General features: G+C 41.4%; 1 protein-coding gene across 1 annotated transcript in view; it reads left to right on the top strand.

Annotated features, from left to right (window-relative positions):
- Positions 1–25936, top strand: part of cacna1bb (calcium channel, voltage-dependent, N type, alpha 1B subunit, b) — a 194813-nt gene that overhangs the window by 8027 nt on the left and 160850 nt on the right. The window contains exons 4-5 of the mRNA XM_034709309.1: positions 1831–1936; positions 6191–6330. Coding sequence (XP_034565200.1) covers positions 1831–1936; positions 6191–6330 — 246 coding nt within the window. The remainder of the gene's footprint in view (positions 1–1830; positions 1937–6190; positions 6331–25936) is intronic.

The following is a 25936-nucleotide window of genomic DNA, read 5'->3' as shown; positions in this document are numbered from 1 at the left end:
TACATCGACTGATAAGTTCTTTTGTGAACATTTCAACAGTAAACTGTCAGGCTGGCGCGGACAGCAGACTTAGCGTTAGTTCAGAACCATCAAACATCGGTTTTGATTGATTGACGCAACAAGAAGTCAATAACAAGCTGCGTGCGTAAAAGTGCGTGACATGGCTGCGTGCGCTCTCCACACTGTCTCCACTAAGGTGATTCTTCTTAAGATGAATTACAGTTTATTCTGATAGATGGAGAAAGCTGGTTCAGAGTTTCAGCACCGCCTCGTTGTCTTAGTGAGGAGCTCTCTCCATGGTGCTGAACTCGCCCACGCTCCCACCGCTCTGCAGAAACATGCCCACTCTGATGAGTCGAGTCATGGTGTCTCTCCAAGTCTTCGTGATTTCTTTTTTTAATTGAAATGATAGATCCTGCAAGGGGGGCAATTATTTGGCATTCTTTAAAGCAACTTGAATTCAACTTAAAAAAGTGTCAACGTTTAAATTAAAACGAGTATAAATGTGCTTTATCTGCTCGTGACATTCAATACAAGAAACATCTTCAAACATCATTCTGAAAATAGGTAATAAAGGTCTGTCTTAAGCATTGCTGCATTTGTGATGCATACAAAATGATTTTTGACTCAGTTGCAACTCGATCCCTTTGCAACAACATGAAATATAGAAGGTTACAAAGTCATACATGCAGTCAGAGTCTATGAGCAGATGACTTGTAGTAAATAAAAGTACTAAGCATTTTTTCACATTGAAATAGATGAATATTTTCGCAGGAAATTGGCTGAGGCTTGAAAGCAGAGCTTCTCTGACTCAAAACACAGGAAGACAGCTGGATCTGCTTAGCTGTTGACAGTGAGATCATGAGCTGTTGTCAATAATAATGGACTTCCCATTCCATCAAAACAAGGAAACCAACAGGACACTGATCCAGAGTAAATTGACCAGTCTAATAAATTGGTTGTAATACTTCCAACAGTGAATGTTTTCATAAGCAGGTTTCTTATGGGAAACATTCTGCATCTTTGCTCTAATGGTCATGAGCTGTGTATTCCCTTGCGATTCATAAACCCTCAATAGGCCCTGACCCGCAGGCACTGACCCAGTGAAAATGGATTGCAGAATGAGCCGACCATTGAAAATGGTTTGAAATGGTCAACCATCTGGAAGGATCATGGGCGCATATATAGGATGCTTTCTTTCTAGAAAGCCTTCAACAACAGCATGATGGGAGGTTTATGCTTTAGTGGACAAAATGTGTGCAACCTCAAGCATAATGGCATTTTTTATGCAGATGCATGCAGGATCATTTTCTCTGGGCTTTCCATTTTTTTGTAGTTTGCTTTAAGTAGGCATCTTTTATTGTGATTCAATAAAATGAGTTCCTGGCTGAAAAGCAGGTCCTTAACCAAGCCAAAGAAAAATATAATTCATGAGTAAAGCAGAGGATTTATTTTGTGAGCAATTTAGTTTGACGTTCTCCAGTTTGCATTTAATCTGTTTAAATCCAGTGATTACATTCTGACTGTATAGGTTAACATGCCTGTCTGCCTTTCAACCTACATTCAGTCTGCAGCTGCATTCACTAACCATGAGCTGTCCTTTACCAGCAAGAGCTAGGGAGCTAGCCTCACAGGAATGACAGAGAATTCAAATACAGCTAGCTTTGAATAGCATGTGAAGTCTGTCACTTTCATGTGTTTGTGGGGAATAGCTTTGATAAACTTCAGATTGGATTATTTCAATATCTAGCTAACTCTTAATGTTTTTTTCTCCCTGGTGTAATGAAACAAAATGCACCTTCTCTTTTAACTTCTCCTTAACCCTCACACTCCATTTGAATACATGATCCTGGCTACAATCATCGCCAACTGCATCGTCTTGGCCCTGGAGCAGCATCTACCTGCCAGTGACAAGACGCCCATGTCGGAGCGCCTGGTAAGTACTCCATCATTGGTGTCTTGAAGGTTACTTTCTTTATGGAAGGATATGTAGAAAGCAAAAAGCCAATGACTGAAGGGTTGTGTAATCAAGGTAGCACTTAAGCTTTGCATGCCTAACTCTTTTCAGAAGAGCCAGAGGACCGGTGTTATGAGGCATGGACCTGCAGCTTATACTGTGTACAACAGCACTTTCACTCATTTGGCTGTTTGTCCCTGATTTTTCTCCTTGTGTTTTTTAGAAAGATTTTCTATATTTATTCAGAGGATAGGAGAGTCCACAAAGCAGGAAATTGTGAAGAGAGAGCAGGGGGTGACATTCAGCAAAGTGCTGCAGGTCAAAACTGAACTCGAGCAGCTTCTGAACATGGGGTGCACCACTCAACCTCAGCTCCCCATCCCCACCAAACGTCTTAGTGTGCAGGCTTTGATCCCTGCTCCGCTCCCTGTTCCCACAGCTGCTCACATATGCTCTCAGTTTAAACCAACATTTGAACTCTGACAGTCACTCAGCAAACCAGCCTCAAAGAGGAACCAGAGAGACTGTAGCATGTTGAGGTCAGATAGCATATCCTGCCCTGTTACAAAGAGGAAAAGAACCGAACAGGACAGAAAAGCATGTGGCTCCATGGCTCAACACTTTTTCTGTTCGTGTTCTGCGGGGTGCCGTAACTCAGGGGAGTTTGTCTTAAAATAGAGACTATAACAAAGAGCAACAGCTTGATGTGAAAGAGTCAATGAATTCCTCTCAGATTCAACCACCTGCTCCTGTTTCAAATAGTCTGCACGACTGCGATGCAAAGTCAGCTGTGAGAATGTTACACCGAGGGAAACAAAAAGGAGCGTTGAGCAGCTGAGAAAGTGATTACAGTGGTTACACAAAGGAGAAAACAGCATCCTCCCCCTGCCTCCTCCACCTTGAGGATGTAATACAACAAGAAGCCTTTTAATTAGAACAAGGGATCAGCTATTATTTATGAAGCTCTGTCAACAGAGTAGGAGGCGTGCTGTAAGCGGAGGCGATGATAGAAGCTTTTCAAGAAGAGTGTTTCAGATTCATTGTAGGTCTTAAGCACTTGCTGTTGCTTGGGAATTTTCCCAGCTGTCTTCTGGGAGAGTATTTATAATTGAAGAGTATTTCAGACGTATGTATAATCGATGTGAACACACTACCAGCATTAGAAATCCTCCTGGCAGCCCTCAGGACCTGTCATTACATAAGACACTATATAGTTTGGTTTATGGATCTCGCCTTTTTACAGCATGCTTAGATAAATATTCTGTAAGTCACTTTGAATGGCTGTCATTGTTGCTGAAACCTTGCAGGCTCTAACATCTCTTACTGGCTACGGGCAGCTAATCTGCTTCTGCACAGCAACAACAGCTGCTACCACAGCTTTTGCACTTGATACAGTAACTCTAGTTCAACATATCCATTAACACTGATGTTCACTGTATCCAGCCTATGCAATAGAAAAGGTCACTTTTCCTACAGTGCAGGCCTGTCACACCGCTTTTACATGATTATTTATGTTGGAGGCTGGGTGATGCTGGGGGTTGGGGGCACTGTCTGTCAGGTTGTAGTATGCTGGGAGCGAGGGAGAAAAATGGAGGGGAAGAGAGGTTAGTGTAGGCGTGAGATATCCTCTGCTCATGCTGTGCACATTGGCCCCGGGCGCTCACAGATATTAATGGAGGCAAAGGAAAAAGTGTCATGTCATACAGCTTGATCCAGCTGGCTTAGTTAAAGCAAGGCCCAGGGTTAACGAAGCCACATAGTGCAAATTATCCCACTGTGACCTGTGACACGCTGCTGGTTTTTTTTCAGGGAATAATGCAGTGGCTAAATCAATAACGCACAGTGATGTGTGTTGTGCTTGTGCTCTGAGTGCCAGAGTGCTCTGTCGTTGGAATAATGTGCTTTTGATTTATCAAGTTAGAGGAGCGCTTGACCAACCAAAGTGATAGTCTGCAAACTCAAGTTACCCCCTACCTTTAGTCTTCTGTTCTACATTTCTGCCTGAAGGTCACACCTAGTGTGCCTTTCTGGCTGGGCGTGATGTAGGCTGAATGCTCCTCTGTTTCGCTCCTGGTAGACCCGACTTTTGTTATTCTGCCCTAAATGTTGTACCTGTAGGCTCCCTTGTTCCATTGTTGTCACTAAGGTTGCAAAGCGGTGGAACATTTCCGGAAAGTTTCCAGTAAATTTCCATGGGACGTTAAGCTGGGGAATTTGGGAAATATTCCAAATTGGAAACTTTCCATGGGAATTATGGGAATTAACTGGTAATAGATTTAATGGAAAGCATATCCAAGCATAAATATTTGTTTTGTACCATACATCAAATTTGTTAAATATATTACCACATAATATCATCTAAACTTACTTCACTCTGTGTAGTCCACAGGCTCAAATGTATGGCTTCAATAGTCTTGTGCTCTGGGCTCAAAGTGTGGTCCAGGATTCCAGAAATCATCTGTGCATGTGATGGAGGAATGCACAGTGCATGTAGGGGGCGTGGTCTCAATAGCCCTGCAGTAAGCAGTGTGCTATGTGCATGTGATTGAGGAGTAGCATAGATATTCAACTGTACTTGCATGAAATCTGGTTGTTTTAGTCAGGATTATGTGACAATATATTTTCCCAAACTATATTTAGGTTCTCTATTAAGAGCCAACCTTCAATTTAGTAAATTACTGGTTTATTCCCGTTAATTCTCATGGAAAGTTTCCAACCCTAGTTGTCACTTCTATCACTCCCAAGGTCCATCCTTCATTGTTTTTCGATCACTCCAAATGGGCTCCAACAGATCAAGCACTTCTTTTCTTAGCCCTAAGAACTAGCTTTGGTTGGCCCATGTGCCCCTTTTGATTGGTTCACATTTCTCCCAGGTCAGCCCAGATGCCTCTGTGCTGGACCTGAGTACCCTTATCATTGGCCCTTTTAACCCCCAAATGCCCCCCACTTGTGATTTCTCTCTCCCTTATGTCATGCTAGAAGACTTATTGTCTCGCCAAAGTGCCCATTTGGTTATCCTCCTGGTCAGTCAGTGCCCTTTAGGTGGGCTCACATCCACAGTCTTCTGCTTGCTCCCTTCTAATTCAGTTCTTAAGCTTGCCCTCAGAGATGCCAGGAATATTTAAGTTCCTTTGTTGTAGTGCTAATGGCCATACAGGCTGACGCTTCTGTTTAGCGACCAGCGGTCAACCAAAGAGCCTCTCTGCTCTGTCCGAATGTCCATTCACACACTCCCAGCCCCACTTAATATATGATTTGTTAATGGTGGGACAGAGGAGATTGAACAACCTAAACAATGACTTGAAACTATTCTTAGTTGGGATGCCCCCCAAGTCAGCCAACACATCCCGGTACTTGGCTTGAGGCCATAAGTACCTCCTTCTTTCATCATATGTTTTAGTCAAAATGGCTTCACACTAAAGGACCACTGATCAGCCTTAGCTCCCTTTATAGGTGTCAATCTAAGAAAGTCGGATTCTATATCAAGTGCTAAAGCACAATTCAAGTTAGTTTGAGTCTGTCAGTTTGCCTCCATATGCCCACAGTGATTTATTTTACCCTACTGTTATACACGGAGGGATTCATGTGCCTTTGTGGTTGCCCCAAATGCCTCACTGGTCAGCGTAGGCATCCCATCTTTGTGTTGAATGCCTCTCTTTTAATCTCAAGTATTTATCTGCAGGACCAAGCATGCACTCTGGTTCATCTGGCACATCTAAGCATCCTTTTGCACAGCCTCAGTCCTCCTGAAATCAGCCTCTATGTTCTGACAGTGGTCCATAAATGAAGCCCAACTCCTACCTAAATACATGTTGATTAGAGATGTCTCTTTCTTCAGTCTGGTATTTGCTCACGACTGATCATACAGGGTTAATAATGTTGACATAATACACTATTCATGGTATATTTGTATCCCTCATGTAATTATCTGCTTTAAGTTGAAGTTAAATAGTTTGCATGCATTAAATGAAGACGCCTGGGGCTTCATTGATTTACAGTTTCCCCCATGCTGTGTTTGTGTGTGTGAATATTTGCGATCAGTGTATTTACTCCCTTTTCATCCCCTTCCTGCACTCCTGCTGGTGTGAGAAGTGAATGGAGCCATCTTTCTTTCTGTCTTACTCGTCTCCCTCTCTTTCACTTAACGCTTCATTTACCACTCTCTTACCTCGAACAAAAAGATCTTCCTCTGCCACTCTCATCCTCTCCCTGATCCTCTCTGTCTTTCTTTAGGACGACACAGAGCCCTACTTTATTGGAATATTCTGTTTCGAGGCAGCCATTAAGATCATCGCCCTGGGCTTTGCATTTCACAAAGGCTCCTACCTCCGCAACGGCTGGAATGTAATGGACTTCGTTGTCGTCCTCACAGGGTAAGTCTGTAACCCGCTGAGTGTCAGCCAGAGATGAAAGTCGTAAGTGAGAGAGTGGTTTCTTTTGTATGGATCTGTGAGATCCCTGAGAGACTGTGTCATGGAATCACCTTCTTCCGGGCTCAGCGTCTGCCGACAAACACCCAAATGTTTCAACAAGTAGAATCCTGGAAAAGATGAGAAAAGAGACACACATTCATTGTCTTTCTGCTTTTAATATTACTGCTGGACTACACTTCGCTTCATGAACTATTTATGTAAACACTTTGTGGCTTCTGACTTTGTGATAACAGACCGGGGAAGGCCTGTTCTTTCTGAAACAATACACTGCTATCATGCTGAAACCATAAGTCTATAAAGAAATGTTTATTTCTTAGTGATGTGGCAGAAAACCTTTGGCTGCTTGTTCGTTGGTATTGCAGACACCTCATGAAGAAACTGCAATCCTTGATGCACGGGTTGCAGGATCGACTCCTGGGCCGAACATGATTTGGTGCCGGTTGATTTGAAGGCAGTACTATGATGCAACAAAAAAAGGAAAGAATTATGTCTCAGATGGCTCAAATATAATTAATCAGGCCTGATTTGAACCCCTGAAGGAGTGGAAAGTAATAATAACCTTTATTTATAAAGTTCTTCTAAAATCTATGGTGCCTGTTGTTTCAGAAAGGCATCTTATTAAGTTCTAATATCATAAAGAAAAGGATAAGAAATTAGAAACATTTGAAAAGACATCGACCTCAGGGTGCCAGTTTAGCTCAGTGGTTAAAGCACACGCCCCGTATACTGAGGCTACAGCTCTCTCGCAGCAGTTCTTCTTTGTTTCCAGGAAATGATGGACTCTAAGAAAGCATTTCAATAACAACAAAGAGACTTCTCTGTGATTGTTGGGCCTGACACACTGGAGACAATCAGTGAAACACAGACAGTATCTGTTAAAAAACGTGAAGAAGAAGAAAAAGATTTGTAAGGAACTTTAATGTCTGGGTTTGGGAGGTCCAACATTTTGGTGTTTTGTTTGGGTGTCTTTGTGCTTTTTTGATAAATGTTATTAATATAAGTTTTTGTTAACACAGAAGAGAAACCAAGACAAAAAAGACAAATGAATCAACAGCAACTGCAATAAAATTCAAAATGAATGTGACACCAGGACTGAGATCAAGAGAGCCTCAAGGTATAAAAAAAGAGTCAAGCTATGCATGCATCAAAACACAACACAGTCTAATATAGTAAAAACAATCCAGTACAGTATTTACCTAGTTAGGCAACTACTTCTGAATATACTCAGTAAGAGGTCCCGGGATCTTTAGAAACTTGAACCAAATCTCTGCAAGACAAAGGGAGGACACACTCTCTGTTCACCATGTTTTAAAAGTAGGGGGGGTGCCTGTGGCTTTGGGATGTAGAGTTTTAGGTAACGTCCAGACTTTGGACTTACTTTAAAACATTTGACTTTTGCTACGTTAACCCCGAGAGTCTTACCTGGTCATGCCTCTGTCTCTTGACTTTCTTCCTGAAGAAGACTGTCATCAGCTCTGACTTTCAGCTCATCACTCAAAATGAATAACTAATCACCGGCGCTGTTGTCTAAGCCTGCTGCTGCTTAGCAGTTCAATTTAGCATTTTGTAAAGCTGTTGGTGCCAAAATGAGCCAGAGGCAAGATATTTTTCAAGTGAATCCTATGTCAGGCTGCGAATGGCTCTACATGGAGCAGCATTGTTTCAGCTGACAGAAACAGTGTCTGTTTAGAGTGGACCGTTTATGCCTGCATGTGCATGACCAGTGTGTGTGTGGTCGTGTAAAATGTGGTTTGATTCATGTTATTATGGACAAACATTAGTTGAAACATGCTGCAGAAAGCCTCTTTTGGACTGAGAACAAAGCGCTGCACAGAAATATGTATTATGGATGTGGAACATAAGGTTGATGATCTAATGGAGCCCCTGCGAGGCAAACAAAAAGAACAAATGTTGAAGTTGTATTGAGTTTAAGAAACAAAGTACATGTCTGGACTGCACGTTGTTAGCTAAGTGGACCACAGAGCTCTTTGACTGATGCTTTTATATAAGAAAGTCGCGGAGTAGTAGTGGACAAGAGAGGCTGCCTGGTTGGAAAGCTGTCAGACTCCTGGGCCCGTATGCATGTCCAGCCATTAGTGATGAAAACGGGCCGTTTGTACTAACGGTGAAAAAGAAATCTATTAGCGGTATGCATGAGCCAGGTTAACACCCCAACAAAGCATTACTTTCCCTTTCTCCTTGTTTGTTATCTTTGAGGATTGACTTGCTGATAATCGCTGTTTGTTCATTCTGTATTCTTGTAATAAAATGTCCATTTCTTCTTCAGCTGAAAACTTGTTTTTTCTTGATCTTCTCTCAGTCACACTGGTACCGCTCGTCATGTTTGTTGTTGTTTATGCGTAGTAGGCATGCGCATTTCCAATTTGTTGGATCGGGGTTTTCCAGGAGGTTCCCTGGACAGATGACGTTTTGCACCAGCCTTGCTTTCATGGCGCAATTAATTAATTGGCCAATTATTTGCAGTCGTGCATGCAGCTAATGCTAAGGGCTGTTCCATAACGGTACGTTAAGACTAATGGTCCCATTTGTGGAATGGCTGGACTTGCATACGGGCCCTGGGCTTTTGGGACGAGTAATGGCCTGTGTGTCTTATTATCAGAAAGGAGTCAGTGACAGAGCAGCAACCTGGTCAATTGTTCTGAGCGATCACTGCTGGGAACTCAACTCAGGCTGCACTGACGTTTTGTCTGTGAGGAGGTGTGGCGCTCCTTTTCTGCTTAAAGGTGGACACTCAGGATAAAGGTGATGGTTTTGCTGGTTTTGGATGCAAGTTCATATTTAAAGCGATTTTTTTTTTTATGCAAAAGGATGAAAGCTAGCATCTGTGAGCATTTATACAAGCATCTTGTGGTACATTTTGTCAAACACCGCCTTAAAAGGGACACCTCATGTGTTGGTGAATTGGCCCCCCCCAAAAGAACGCACTTCACTGGAGAGCATGGCGTTCATACTACAACACACAAAGTGTTGTCAACGTAGTTTGTTATTAAGCTCCATTGGTTTTGATCAGTGTCAACCAGCTGACTAATAAGTTAAATGCTGCAGCACAACAATATAATGCCTTAACACCAGAGTCTTAATATGACAGGCTCTTTTTTAATGCAAGTTTACTTAACGTGGAAGAGTTATCCTTGTAACTTGTTAATCTTGCAGAGGAAGGATATCTTCTGCATTTCTGCCGAGGTCCTGATGTGTTTGTGAGTGAAATTGAGGCTATTTCAGAGAATCAATAAAAACAAACACCAAAGGCAGATACTGAATGAGGAGCAGGAAACAGATTGCAGAGAGAGTGACCACAAGTGTTCGAGGTAATGAGAAAACAGAAGTGTGACGAGGACACAGGAGTCTTTTGTGAATGATAATTAGACTTTGACTTAAAACGTCTTCTTCTCCTTTTAAAGCCAAATTATAGATCTTTTCATTTTCTGTCACTTGTCACATTATTGGGAAGTTTTTAGTTTGGATCTGTGGTGGATTCAAAGCGCTCCTGCAATACCTACACAGTTTCAAAATTCAGAATTCCAGTAAGTTAACGACCATGAGTTTAATTTATTTTTCACCGTTTTTGTCCTGTCTAGAAATGCAACCTTCAGTTTCCTTTTTCCATTTATGTTTCATGTGGGTGGTACTTTCCATTTCCACTTTTTGACGTCACACATGTAAAATAATAACAAAAAAATGTGTGAATATTAAGTATTTCTCAAGCTGCCATGTGCCAAAAATCAGCGTTTTGTGACAGATTTCTTCTCTTCTACGACCAAATCTTAAGACATAGCTCCTCAGGTTTGGCGTCCCGTTGCTGACACAGCTGGATACAAATGAACCATTATGTTGTGTATGTGTTTGCCTGTGGTCCGTTGCCAAGCAACCACAGTAGATAATCTGCCTCGGCGCGATCGGGGGTTTGTGTGAGTCTGTTTGTTTTGTGCTCTACATGCTCCTGCGGGATTGGGGAGGTTGGTTTGGACATCAATTCAGAATCAATCGGATCACCTCTCGGCGTGTTTTGGCTCACTGGATCACAGCTTGAGCTGAATCTGATCCTCGGAGAACTTGTCCTGATGACCGGGATAAAATACCGTGTCCTCAGACGGACACGCTCTCTAAGTGAGGTTAAGCAGATTAAACAAACACATGGGTGTTCAAATCTGGTCTGCTGTGTTTGTCCGCAGAGAGGAGAGCAGAGTAAGAGGTGGAAGAATGAAGCCTGTCACAAATTATGTGATGATAACTTGCAGAATAACAGTCATATGAGTCCAGATATAACGTCTTATTTCAAAAACTAAAAATGACACAAAACCCCTTGGTGGCAATACTTGGAGTGAGCCCGTTGGCCAAAAAGTACTTCTTTAATAACTTACAATATACTACATATATACTACAATATATGGATCCAGAAGGTTTGGGACATTTTTCAAATGGAGTAAATTACATACCAATTAAGACTCCAAAGAGAAACTTTCACAACAAGATGGAGACCCATACTGGCTTTACTAGTGCAATGGAGAGTGATGTTTAATTTAGGCGCAGACAAAGATCATGTTTGTCTTCGCACCTGTACTCTGACACGTGATATATCTGTGTGGATTAGAATTTATTTCTTTATGATTACAATTTTTATTATTATTATATTATTGTTTATATGTATATTCTTTGGAGTGGACATTTGGGTTTTTATCTTGCTTTTGTAATCTATTCCTGCTGTCTTAATATCCGAATCTAACTATATAGCTGGAAAAAGAAAAAGAAAAAACATTTTATATTGAACTGTTATGGTAATGAGAAGAATGAATGTAAAGTAAGTTAGCCTGAGTTCTGGTCATGAGAGGAAATAACAGCCGAGTTTTCTTGAAATCAGTCACGACATCATTCTGAGTAGAAATAAGATAAATCCACTTGATGAGGTTTTTTCAGTGTTATATGAGTCAATAATTCACCTTCTTCTTCTTCAAGTTCTCTCACTCTCGTTATTGGTTCCCCGCCTTTTGTACAATCCTGCAGCCCAGTCCTTAGGATAATTATATCGATACAGCCATCAGCGCCTAATGAAAGGATCTAACTGATAGCGTAGCCAGAGGCCGAGGCAGACCTTTAATCTAGCCTGATAAGGCATTAGGAGCCTAATAAGGGAATGAATCTGGCCTTGTTGCCAAAGGCTTAATCAATAGAATGCTGAGCAGACCAGCTGAGGAACACAGATCCCAGATGATCAGGAGCCAGACACGGCCAATCACACGCTACACGACAGAATCCATGACAGGCAGAGAAAGAGGGAGAGCCTGCTTTACTTAGAAAACCATTTTCTCCTGAGAAACATTTATAACAACATCGTGCTCAGAAAGCAGAGAATCATGACTCAGCTGTGGCAAAACATAAAGAAATTAAATAATCCCAGAAGAACGGGATTAAATGACACTATTATGATTCTAATTTCAGAGGCTACACTCAGAATCCATTTGTAACCACACGTTTTTTCTCTCCTCCTTTTAGGATCAGTTGAGGTGACATCACTTTTAAAGCCACAGAGAGTAGAAAAGTGGTTCTTTACATTTTGAAGTGTAGCCATTGTGGCTTTAATACCGTCTGCCATCTGTGGCTCTTCACAAGCTTTGTGAAGTCTGAGGAAAAGAAACGGCGATAGCTTGGAGACGACAAAAAACAGAGAGCTGGCGTCACAGTCTGAGAGTGTGGAGTGTAACTGGACAGGGAGGAGGTAGAGTCTTACTAAACTCATTTTCAACTTGTCCTGACTTTCAGGACTTTCACACGCGCTCTCATTTGACGATTTTTCAATCAGAGCTGGAACCTGCCTGATGAAGTCTTGAGGACTTAGAGGGTATGAATAAATTCACGGTAGGATAAGGACAGTATGGAATTTTGTTTTTATTCCAAGCTTCCTTTACACGTTCACTCCTGAGAACTGCCAGCTTTATCTAGATGGGGAGTGTCTTCATTCAATCTCATTTCTGTCAGCCCCTAGTACAAGAAGCTGAGGGGAGTGGATGTGTGAACGCAGCAGGTGAAAGTCAGGAAAAATCCCTGCGAGCAAGTCGAGGAGATAACAGCATTGTTGAAGATTAGCAGAAACGTTCTTATTCATGATGCCTGGTGTCCATTTGCCTGATATATTGACAGAACCAGATACTAACCCCCTAATTTTTTTAGATATGTTACATCAATGTATGAGCTTGTATATATTAGCATATAGCAGAATCAGAATCAGAAATACTTTATGTATCCCAGGCAGGGAGGGAAAATCAGTCATTACAGTTGCTGTATACACAATAAGTTATACAAATACAATCATAAGCTATGTAGAAAATAAATACATGGTTGAAGTCCCCGAAGATCAGGAAGAGGGCACTCTGGTGGTCTGTCTGGAGTCTGGCTATGGCAGCATTGAAAACGTTGTACGCCGTAGTCGGGTTGGCAGAGGGGGGATGTAAACAGCTACCAGTATGACATGTGAGATCTCCCTGTGCAGATAATATGGTCGGAGGCCCACAGCGCTCTCAGTGCTATCCCGGTCTGCCCAAACAGTCAGGAAGCCGTCAATGGAGACGTTGTGGTCGGGAATATCCTGATGCAGCCACATTTTCGTGAAGCACACCGTGCTGCATTCCTGAAACTCTGTCTGACTCCTGGTTAGTCCTGTTAGCTCGTCCATCTTATTATCCAGAGATGTCAAGTTGCCTATGATGAGAGAGGAGAGACACGGCTTCTATCTCCTCTCCATAAACCTCCGTCTTCATAACCTCTGTAGCTCTATGCCTAAATCTCCAGAGTTCTGCAGGAATATCCAGCAGTTCGGACTATGAGCCAGTTTGAGTCAGTTTATATATGATGTATGTACATTCTGACCTTTAAGTTTGTCTTGTGCATTGAAATGCTTCACTTATTGCTCGCCTGGCTGTGTCTCTTTTTAAACTTTTAAGTGTTTTAATCAATTGATTGATTTATTTTGGGCAAGGCTTGGGAAGCTTATTAAAATGCAAAAGTCCTCTTTCAAATGAGAACATGAAGAGACTCTTAATCATTTAGATCTGATATTTGAAAGAAATAAAAGGCAGAAGGATAACTAATGAAAGACTCAATGAGCTCAGGGAAATGCTGATATTTTTTATTTCAGAATAAATGCACTGCTTGTATGATAATATGCAGACAATGTGATTATGCTCTTGATGTGAATGATTGTCAGTAACGACTGAAAGGTTAGTGCTTCTCCATTTAACCCTCACCGCCTCTTGGCCTTTGATAGCCAGTCTTTTATTGACCAAATCCTCAAATGGCCTTTTACTGCCTGTGGAAACTTTTATGGAAACCACACTCTGAGGCCCGGGTCAAGTCGTGGAGAACAATATTTCTACTGTCAACCTCAGGGAAACAAAAGCCAGGGCAGTTGTTTTTATTTATTTATCAGTATGTTTGATTTACTCGTCTCATCGGTAAGTGGACGGGGCCAGAGTCTGTGCTCGTGTGGACTTCAAAGTTCTGATGCCCTTTCATGTGCCTCTCAGGCCACGCGGCTAACACAATAGGAGGCTTCAAAGTGTAGTTGCAGAGACTACAGAGGTCGGGTCACTTTAGCTTATGCTCGCACCCGGCAGCATGAATAAATGTTGCCTTTGAACGTGTGCCAAAATGCTGCTGTCTGATCATAAGTCCGGCTGTCTGGCCTCTCTGAGGTTACAGGTGGGACTGATCTGGGCTGGGTTTGTGTCTGTGTTTGAGCTCGATAGCATTATATCGTATTTAACCTTTAGGGGTGAGTCCTAAAGCTAAACCTCTTTCAGTGCTTCTGTATATTCTAGCTGTGCAGGCAGCATCCCTGGCTTCGTCCATGGTAATGTATGTCTGTAGTCCAGCTCTCTGATCCAGACTGGAGTATTTCAGCAGCTATGTGGATGAAGGGTCTGGAAGTTTTTCCACAGCCTTTTATTGTCTGTGGAGAAGCAATTCTCCGGACTTTGGCGATCCACTGATATTCCTCCAGCACTACCGTCAGGTTTAAGTTAATCTTAACTTAACATCTAAATCCATTGCATGTTCTCCGTAGGCGGATTGTAAGAACATTGGTTTAGAATCAATAAGTGGTGTCAATTGATTTTGCCGTTACATGCTGTCATTAGATTTGACCTTTTCACCGTATCGTCATTGTTGACCGGGTCTCTGATCAGCTGAGGTCAGCTTTGAAGGAGTTTTCTCTTTGTTTTCTCTCATCTGTTGGATCTGATCTGCAGGATGCTGAGCCAGACGTCACTGAATTTCCGGTTTTGAAAAGTGGAAGTAAACTACAGCCGAGCTCATCACTTATGTATAAAAAGTTAAGAAGTGGTTTATATGGAATTTATTAATTTTCACAGCACCTAAAAACTGAGTTCCCCTCAAGAGAAAAGAAAAAGTGGAACGAGCGCTCTGCATTGTGGGAAACAGTACGCGAGGCAGACTGGTCCGATGCATACTGGGAAATTTTCCTGAATCAGCACGACATCCGGGGAGTATTGGCATACTGCAGATTTTGCTCTTGTTCACATACTACATACTGAATTTTGGCCAAATCAGTACATACTGCTAGTATAGTAGGCGGCTTTGCGGTTTCCCTTACACAACCAGCTTATTTTGATGCATTTTTAAGTGTTTCTTGATCCTCCCTGTGTGATTTTTACTGATGTACAGACATTATTGCTTATTAACCTACTTCTTATTTTCTTTCCTTGACGGCACTTTTAATATGAAGACGTGTTCTGTCAGATGGGTTTCAGGTTGCTAATGAAGCAGCCCTCTCTGTAATGTTATTGATCCTTTTACCATTACCTGATGAACTGACAGATGAGATCTTTGACCTGACAGCTGGGAAGTGTTGTTGCTGTCTGTATAAGTGTGTGTGGTTATTGTGTTCTTGGTACAGGTTGTTCTGCTAAATGTCTTCTCGCCAGTGAGCGATGCCTTTCATAAACAAAGTGTGCTCTGTGAGGCCGGCTGAGTGCTGCTGATGCTGAGGCTGTGTTGTTCACATCCAGGCAGACTGAATCAAGCTCTGCTCCGTCTGTCTGCGACAGGAGCTCTGAGCGGCGGCTGGGAAGCCTGTCAGCTTGTTCTCTTCCCGCTCACGCTCACGCAGGGATGCAGCCAGGAATACAAAATGAAAGCAGAGATGCAACCAGCAATTCTCTGCCTTATTGGCTGTTATCTTGTAATTAACCCATTAAAAATCATGTTTTACAAGCAAAGAAGTAAAAAAAAATCACAGAGGTCATGAGTGACCACTGAGATTGCTTGTTCTATCCAAACCCTTGACCTCCTAACAAACTAGCTGTATCCTGTATTTTATTACCATCACTCTAAATGCAGATGATTTTACATCAAGGATAATAAACCAATTCTTCTATTTTTATGATGTCCAAAAATAGATGCTAATGTTGGGCTTCACACCGCTGGTGTAAAGTGTTACAGCCACAGATTCACTTTCTGTGGCCACAGTCCAACCCAGACATCCGGCTATTTGAATCCAGGAGCCCATGATAAATATCCCAAAAGTCAAAGTGAATCAAAAAGTTTAAAAAAGCACAAACTTCTAATTCCAATAATCTCCTTACTAAACAAACAAAAACTTTGGTCTCTTGTTAATCTGTTGACCGCGTATTATGTAACTAATCTGTCTATGCAAACAAACAAACAAAATAAGCGTGACAATCATAACCTCACTCTAACACTGCCTTAACAGATCGAAGTCTCATGCTCCTGGGAGATCTGATTGATCCTCTTCATACACTGCGCCTCTCAGATTACTTAAAGAAGCCGTCAGCAGTGTTGTTACATCCCTACTTGCTATTATGAACCAGTTGCTCCCATCGCACTGTGTTACCTAATACCTCAAAGGGGCCGCTGCTTGACCTTTGCAAGAAAACACAACTTTGTTTAAGCAATCACGAGCTTTCATCAGAACCATGACATCAAGACAGCTCTGCTGAGAATCACGAATACAGTATGATGCTGCCAAGAACACAGAAAATACCATATTAGTTATTTCAATTTGTCGGCAGCCTTTAACACCATACTACTACTACTACTACACTACCACTACTACCACTACCACTACTACTACTACTACTACTACTACACTACCACTACTACTACTACTACTACTACACTACCACAACTACTACTACTACTACTACTACTACTACTACTACTACTACTACTACTACTACTACTACTACTACTACTACTACTACTACTACTACTACTACTACTACTACTACTACTACTACTACTACTACTACTAATAATAATAATAATAATAATAATGCGAATAATAATTTATTTGTATAGCACTTTTCAAAAACCAAGTTACAAAGTGCTTCACATGGGCAGCAAAATAAAACAGGCAGTTCATAAAAACACAAGACAAGATAAAGAAATAAAACAAATTTTAAAATACATAAAATTACCCTAAAAGAACTCTAAGGGAATAAAAAGTGTTTTAAAATATATTTCTTAAGACTGTTATAATGAAATAAAATAAAATACAGTAAAATAAGGGCGCTGGTGGCCTAGCATTCTGTGCGCCACATACAAAGGCCACAGTCCTCGCCCCAGGGGTCGCGGGTTTGATTCACGGCCGGTTGACCATTTCCTGCAGGTCCTCCCCCGCTCTCTGCTCCTCACATTTCCTGTCTCTCTTCAGCTGTTCTATCTAATAAAGGCAAAAGGGCAAAAAAAACCATAATGTTAAAAAATAAATAAATACATAAATACATAAATAAATAAAAATAAAATTCACATAAAATCAGGAAAGGCTCTACGATAATAGTATGTTTTCAGAAGAGATGTAGAAGAGCTCACTGACTCAGCAGACCTGATCTCCTCGGGCAGATGGTTCCAAAGTGTCGGACCCCTCACTGTGAACGCCCACTATTGATCATATTGATAGGTTAGGTACTGCGATGGGACAGCTGATGTAGCAATGAACTGTTATGGCGTATGGAAATCTTCTGGGGTAAATTTTTGGGCCCACTGTATTTTAATTATGTTTGTTCTAAGGTTGTCAAAATGTAGTTTTACCAAAATAACTTGACCCTGTTTAAAAACACACCTCATACTTTCAAACTAAAGCTGATGTGAGCAGAAGAAAGACGGCATCATTAATGAAAACAAAGTGGTGAAACAGTAAAATAAGACTTCATTAATAGACTGGAAGGAGAACTTGAAAACATGTCCACACCTCTGCACAAACTTTCTGGAACAGGCTGGTGTTTGTCTGTGTCCACCTGAGGTTGCTCTTCATCCACCTGCTGTGTGACTCTGCTCTGCTCTCTGTCACATCTGCAGCTTGTTTACAGCCACAACACAGCAGTCTGTTCTCACTCACAGGTTGATCAATACTGATGTTTGGCAAGCCTTTTCTGACACAGACAGAGAGGAGGAGCAGAGGAGAGAGACAGTCATGCCACCTGGCTTTTATATGCTTTCTTCTGATTCACCAGTGTCCAATGACTGACACCCATGAAGTGTCCAAAAACAAAGACACAGAGCACTATCTCTGAACAGACACCACCACAGACTTGTTCTTGGATATGAATGATAATTAGAGGGGACATTTCAATTCTGGGTTATTGATTATATTGACAAAAAAATCAACTTATTTTGTTTTTCATTACTATTGACAACAAGTTAAATGTTGGGTTTTTTAAAGTCAATCGTTGACGGGAGCCATATTGGAAATGCGGAACTCAACCAAACTTAGTGTGAGGTAAAGAGGCGGGATTTGAGCCTCCTCGCAAACAGCTATGTGTTCCTGCCTGTCAATCAAGTCAGTCATGTCCTTATTTGGGAAAAACTAGTAACCTAAATATCTTCTGAACCGTCACCAATCGAGAAATTAGTGACGTAGAGCCAAGCCGTTTTTTGAATCCGGCTGTAAACATATTTATTAATGCTGCAAAGATCATCTTCTTTGAATGGGTGTCTATGTGGTTTCAGGTGTTTCTGCAGCCAGCCTCAAGCGGATTCTCGATGAATTGTAGTTTATAACACTTTCACATGGGCTTCATGTTTTGAGACCGGAGGTTGCCGCTTTGTTGGTACATGTTCAGAGACTCAAAAACAAGAACATTACACAATTTTGGTAGCCAGGAGTTAATTTCATGCTGCTGTGGTATCGACACAGACAACAGTAATTGTTTGGCTTTAATAGTGTTGTGAGGAAGTTTAACAACCTCAGTGTGTTCCCCTTAAGGCATGTGATGTATCACTTTGGTCGTGTGTTTTATCATTGCTACTGTGATTAAAAAAAACAGCTTAACCTGTCCTTGAAGGCCTCTCAGATTTTAAGTACTCTTAACAAGTGCACCATGTTTTTAACTGGATGTCTCCTTCAATTTAATAAGAGTTTAACTGAAGTTTTTGTGTTCCCCTCAGCCAGGGCACTGCTGAAATCCTCTTACTCTTTTTTTCTTATTTCCTTTTAACAATTTTTCTAGAGGTCTGGGAAATATTGTTGAGTAGCAGCTTAAATCTGACGCTGATGTCAAGGTAGTTGTTTAGTGCCGACACTTTTATCAAACAAACACTGCAAAACACATCAACTGAGTGTTTCCACAAGTACAAAAGGCTGATTTATATTTTGTTCTGTGCTGCTGTGATGCTCTGTAACCCTGCCTTTCCAAAGATGCTGTTAACCCTGTAGGAGTCTGCTGCGGGATTACGTACTAAGACCTCATATCCCTCTTGCACCAGCTTCCATTTAAATTTTGGATCCAAAAAGATCTATCTCATCTGGGTGGCTTTAAATAATCTTTCTTAAGAGTATTGGTAAACTGAAAATGCCTCATACCTCTGCAAGGCCCTTCTGAAAATGCAAAAGGCCTGAACCTCATTTATGTACTTAATCTCTGGGTCCCTGCTGTGGGGATTTGTCTTCCTGTGCAGCAGGTCTGCAAACTTTTTGCATGACTCAGTCACAGCTGAAGACCCTTTATCATGATGTTCTTTTGTGGAGTGTCTTTGAGTCGTGTGCAGCGTCATTGTGATGCTTTACCTCTATTTGTATCTCTCTGACTTATATTTTTATAGAAAGCACTGAATACTTTTACTCATACTTACTTATCATGAACTCTAAACTACATTGTGATGTAGATTTGACACTTTGTTACATTAGAATTAGAATTAGCATGTTTGGACTTGAGAGCTGACTTGATAAACTTCCTAATCACGGCTCACGCCAACCAGCAGGCAAGCCCCAGTTCATGAATATTTATAAGATCAGAAATACAGTGAGCCAAGGTGACTCAGTCTAACACGGTGGATGTAACAAATCCAGCTCGCATCTCTCTCACTGCCATCATGCCTATTTATGCCTGCTGACTGAGATGCCTGCTTGCTGGAGGGCTTTAGTGGCTCAACCAATAATCATAATGACATATATTTGGCAGGTTCTTGGCAAGACTGTCACATTTTGCATTATGTTCGCTACTTATGAAAGATGACCCCATGTAGGAGGGCACGGCTCATGATAAAGAAGCTGAAAGGGAAGTTGGCACGCGCACAAAAGCATACTATAGCCCGTATTAATCATGCATTTGTTGGACTAATTGATGCTAAATGACACATGCATTTAAGTGAAGTGTGCACAGACACTCATACATGTGTAAAACACATCATGAGTAGCAGAAAAAAAAACGTGAGTAAGCCGCACTCTTCCTTGTACACACACTCACACACACAACTTTGTCTCAGCTGCCAAAGATCCAGTCAACTGTGACTGAAAATGATGCTTGTCATTTCCTGTAGGCAGAGGAAGTGGACCACACCACAGCTGATGTGGCAGACTGGCAGGTTTTCCTCTTCACACATGATTCAGTGCAGAGATAATTACAAACAACGTGTTGTTTTCTGGCAAAAATCCTTGATTTTACAGATACTCCCACTGCTTTTAGAAGGAAGAGGAGGAGAGAAAGAGTGACATTTATGGAATAAATTTATTTTGTCCTTTGCTGATCCACACAGCACCAAAAGACATGAGACATACTGCATCTAAGCCTGAGCTAGAGCATGTATTAATTATAATGAAATATGTAAAATGTCTTTGTTTTTCTATTCATTTAGTTATTCAGTGTCAGAAATGTATGCCCACAATTCCTACGTTTCTACGATGGTGCATTGAGTGTGCAAGCTTTGTTAAAAAACACAAGGAAACTTCAAAGATATTCATTTAGAGATGACATAAAATAAAAGAAAGCATTGCATCCTGAAACCCTGTGATTGGCTGGTGACACAGGAATGGGCTCCACCCCCTGGAGCCTGAAGTGGACAAGCAGGCTGTTTTCGAAACCCCCTACTACACTAGCAGTACGTACTGATTTGGCTAAAATTCAGTATCTACTGTAGTATGTGAACAAGCGCAAAATCTGTAGTATGCCAAAACTCCCCGGATGTCGTACTACAGTATGCATCGGACCAGTCTGCCACGTGTACTGTTTCCCACAATGCACAGCGCTCGTTTTTCTTTATTTCTTAATTTTTTTTCTTTTTTTGACGGGGGAACTCAGTTTTAAGGTGCTGTGAAAATTTCATATATTTAAAGTGCCGTCAAGAAAAGAAAATAAGAAGTAGGTTAAGCATGTCTGTACATCAGTAAACATCACACAGGGAGGATCAAGAAACACTTAAAAAATGCATCAATACTGGCTGGTTATGTCAGGGAATTAGCCCCAGAGTCTGGCTGTTTTCAAAACCGCCTACTATACTAGCAGTTCGTACTGATTTGGCCAAAATTCAGTATATAGTATGTGAACTAATTTCTTTTTTCTTCTTTTATGACGGAGGAACTCAGTTTTTAGGTTCTGTGAAAATTATTAAATTCCATATAAACCACTTCTTCAGTTTTTAAATCATAAGTGATGCTAAAGAAGCAGTTTCTCTATCAGCTTGGCAGTTGTTTACTTCTGCTTTCTGAAATCGGAAATCCAGTGTTCGAAAACAGCCTTAGAGATGATATAAAATAAAAGGAAGCATTGCATCCTGAGGCCCTGGGATTGGCTGGTGATGCAGGAATTGGCTCCACCCCCTAGAGCCTGAAGTGGACAAGCAGAGTGGATGGCTGGATGGATGGATGGATGGATTACATTGATACATTTAAGAGGCTAAAGTTGGGTGGTCTTTGGTGTTTTTGGTATGATATGGGCCAACAGACTGGTCTCTGTCAGTTGATGAATTAACAGCTATTTAATGGATTGCAATGGCACTCTGCACAGTCATTCATGGTCTCCAGAGGAGGACTCTTGCTAGCCTTAAAGTGAGTTTTCACATCTGTGTGGTGTTTCAGTACCTGGTGTATCCTGCACAGATGGGGCAAAGTGGAACAGCCATAATGTTCCTGGGTCATTTTGACCCAGGGCGTATTCAATTATCCAAAAGTGACAGAATCCCCAAAAAACCCAATACACATTTTTTTAAATCTAATTTTTAACTCCATTACTTACCATTTAAATCCAGATTTAGTCCATTGGTGTTCTTTAATTCTCACAGATCATGGTTCAATGAGGATAACTCACTCGTTTTTTAATGAAAATTTGTGTTAAAACTTTTTTTTAATGTACATTGGAAAGCCCTAAATATAAATACAATAGTTTTACATGACAGATTTTTGTTTATTTTTTTTTAAATTTGTATTTTTTTTTTTTTTATGAAGTGATGTTGATAAATTAACACGACTCCTCTTCTGTCATGTGCTGCCCAGATTTTTATGCAGCATTTAGCTGGTTTGGAAGGCATATATTGCCTAGACGAGACTTTATAAAGGGTCAGTTTGACCCTCAACAGAACAGGAGGGTTAAATGAAGCAGTGTAGGGGTGCCATTGGCCTAGCCGTCTAAGCGTGCCTCCATATACAGAGGCCACAGTCCTCGACGCAGAGGTCGCAGGTTTGATTCCAGCCAGCCTTAACCATTTACTGCATCTCCTCCCCCACTCTCTGCCCCCCCAGTTCCTGTCTTTCTTCAGCCGTCCTGTTCATTAAAGGCAAAAATGAGTGTAAGACATTGCAGTGAGAAGCTTTTATCCTGGCTAATACTGCTGTATTTCTGCGTTGAACCTCATTGCATTCATAAATGTAACTTCAGGTCACGGCAGAGCAGACTTTAACAGCTGTGATCAGTTCAGTTGGCAGAGAAGAGTCTAAACTAAAACAGACGCTGTGCTTGATGCCAGTTTGTAGTTTGATGTTCAGCCTGTTGAATGGTGCACACACATTTAAGGGCATGTTTTCTGTGTTTCACTTATTACAGTAAAATTAGCTGTTGGTCAACATTAATTAACTTCAACATGATCCATTCAGAGTCAGGCGCCTTTTTTGGAGTGCATAAAGACACTCAGTGCTTCTGTAAGCAGTTCTTAGCCGATTATGAAACAGGCTGACGTTAACACTGATGTCTTTATGTCACCTGCAAACGCAAACAAGACTATCTCTGAGAAGACTGATGATTTCCACATAAGTCTTAATGCATATAAGTACAGCTGCGGGGTAGGAGTCAGATGAAGTGAGTAACAGTACTCAGCCAAAATAACTCCTACAGTTTCCCACAGCAAGGGTTCAAAGTGAGCGATATGTGACCGTCAAATGAAAGCAAGGTGAGATTTCTGTTTTTAAAATCTGACTGCACATGAACAGAACAAGATCAGCAAAATGTATGAGGTATTTGTCCACATGGGGGCACCACATTTGAAGCTAACCAAAGGTTCCTTAAGCTTTTAAGAAGTAAAAAGTTTGTAAAGATTGTTCCTGTTGCCACACAGTGAATTAGATAGACAGAAACACCCAGACACTTTAAAAAAGAAGCGTTGAGATGGCCACAACAGCCGCGTATTTCTATAAAAAGCACAGATTCTCAGGAGAAAGAAGCTGAGCACAGCGTCATTGAGACCTCTCGAGTGATGCAGACACACCAGCGCATGAGTACAAGTTCTGCCGTTGGTGTAGACAACAGCGTAGGCTCAGTTAAATCACATGTAAACAACACCAGGCTGGGACAGAATGAACACACAAACCTCTACACACATCAGATGAGTCAGCATGCTACTGTGCATGAGGGAGACATCAGATTAGAGGAGCTCATTAATCCGGTGCATCACAGCCTTGTTCCACCCTATTTAGAAAATTGCTAAGTCATGTTTTCAGGTGATGGATTATGAAGCCCATGCAATCTGTCATATTTAAAGGTACGATGTTGAAGTTTACAGCGTGGAATGTTTTGGATTTACACCTAAAATGTAACATAATGATGCATCATACAAACTGGATCACCAAACAAACCTTTAAATGATTGTTTTTTATGTTGCTACTGTTGAAATTAACCATGCATCATCTGCCATTGGCTGCTGATTTGTAGTGCTCTGCAGACCTTGGCTGTTTTCAAAACAGCCTGCTACATACTACCTACGAATGTAGTAGGCGGTAGCTACTGTATACAGCGTTTGAATTTAGTATGTAGTCTGACTGTTCTGTTGGATCTGTGTTGCAGTGTGCTGAGCCAGACGTTACTGGATTTCCGGTTTCGGAAAGCGGAAGTAAACAACGGCCAAGCTGATAAAGAAACTGCTTCTTTAGCATCCATTTATGATTTAAAAAGTTAGGAAGTGGTTTATATGGAATTTAATAGTTTTCACAGCACCTAAAAACTGAGTCCCCCGTCAAAAAAGAAGAATAACAAAGAAACGTAACTTTAGCAATGTGCATTATGGGAAACAGTACATTAGGCAGACTGGTCTGATGCATACAGTACTGTGAAATTTTCCTGAATCAGTAGACATCCGGGTAGTTTTGGCATACTGCAGATTTTGCTCTTGTTCACATACTGCTTACTACATACTGAATTTTGTCCAAATCAGTACTTACTGCTAGTGTGGTAGGTGGTTTCGAAAACAGCCATATACCTGCTCAACACTATCCTGACTTTCTAATGGAGCTGGATCTTAATTTGATGAGCTGGTATCATGAGTCACTGTAGCTCTTTTCACACATGTACTTCAGGCTCTGATATTTTTAGGAACGTGCTTTTCGCACATGCACATGTATGAAGATTATCTGTGTCAGACATATTCACACAGCTTGGGGTCACATATATAACAGTCACATAAGACAAGATAAGATACTCATTTATTTTTCCCACAACGGGGAAATTCATGGAGTTACAGCAGCAAACAAGAAGGTGTACAGTACAAGATTTTCATCAAGAATATATATATATAAAAAAAAAAGTCCATCAGAGACGACAGCTTGGCCATAATTCTCCTGTCAGCCACCACCTCCACAGGGTCCAGGACTGAGCTGGCCTTCTTCACCAGCCCGTCCAGTGCCGCTCTCCTGTATCCTGTCCGCCCACAGCAGGTGAAATCCTTCAAATGTGGCTTTCGTGTCCGGTGTTAGCTCTGTTAGCATGATGCTACTCTGCCAGTATTCCTTCTGGTGCTGGGTTAGCTCGTCCACCTTATCATAGATAGATCTTACAGTCCATAACGGTGGGTGGAAGAACAGGTTGATGTCGTCTTTTTTAAGCTTGCACCTCAGTACCAGCACATCGTCCTCGCCTCCTTCTCCTCAGCTCGCAGGGAACATCGGGCCTAGCATTGTTTAGCATCGACATGCTACGGGCAGCTAACAGCTGATCTCGTATGTAAACAATGTTACCTTAGTTATGCGCAGGATCTCCGGACACACCAAGCGGCAACCTCTGGTCTAAAGATATGAGTCAATGCGGAAGTGTTAAAAGCTGCAGTTCATCGAGGATCAGCTTGAGGCTGGCTCCGGAAGTACCGGAAGTCACATACACATGAATGGGAAAAAGACGATCTTTACAGCAGAAATAAACATGTTTACAGCCTGGTACAAAAGATGAGTGTAGTCTGAATAGCTCATTTCTCGATGTCCTCTTACTGTGAGGGGGGTGATTTTTTTTCTAACGCAGCAATTTCGAAGATATTGAGATTACCAGTCTTCCAATAAGAGGCACAGCTGCCTGTGGGAACACTGCAGCTGTTGGCAAGGAGGCTCAAAGCCCGCCTCTTTACGTCACACTGGCTCGACAGAAGCAATATGGCTGCCACTGCCGATTGGCTTCAAAACAGCGTTCAGAAACAGATGGGTGACGTCAAGGAGACTACGTCCATATTTTATACAGGCTATGGGACACACACAGGAACAAAAATAGTAAAAACACCATTGCAAACATAGCCAGTTTGGTATCCATGGCCAACAAATGAGTCATTAAAAGACATGTCAGGCTCCAAATACAAAGATAATTTAACAGATATGAAAAAAAAGTTGAAAAAAGAACAACGAAGAGAGAGCTGCTGCAACAAGCAGCCCCTCGAGCGGCACTAAGCAACGGAAAAAAGTGTGTCATGTGTCACACAGTGAGAATCTTTTGCATTGAAACTGAGAAAAAGAGGCTGTTTTTACAGGGTGCTGTAAATTTCTTCCATGCATACTACATATCAGCTGACTCAAGCATTAATGATACGCATATAG

Source organism: Notolabrus celidotus, chromosome 19, assembly GCF_009762535.1.
Source record: "Notolabrus celidotus isolate fNotCel1 chromosome 19, fNotCel1.pri, whole genome shotgun sequence".
NCBI lineage: Eukaryota > Metazoa > Chordata > Actinopteri > Labriformes > Labridae > Notolabrus > Notolabrus celidotus.
This window is presented reverse-complemented; position numbering and strand designations above follow the sequence as displayed.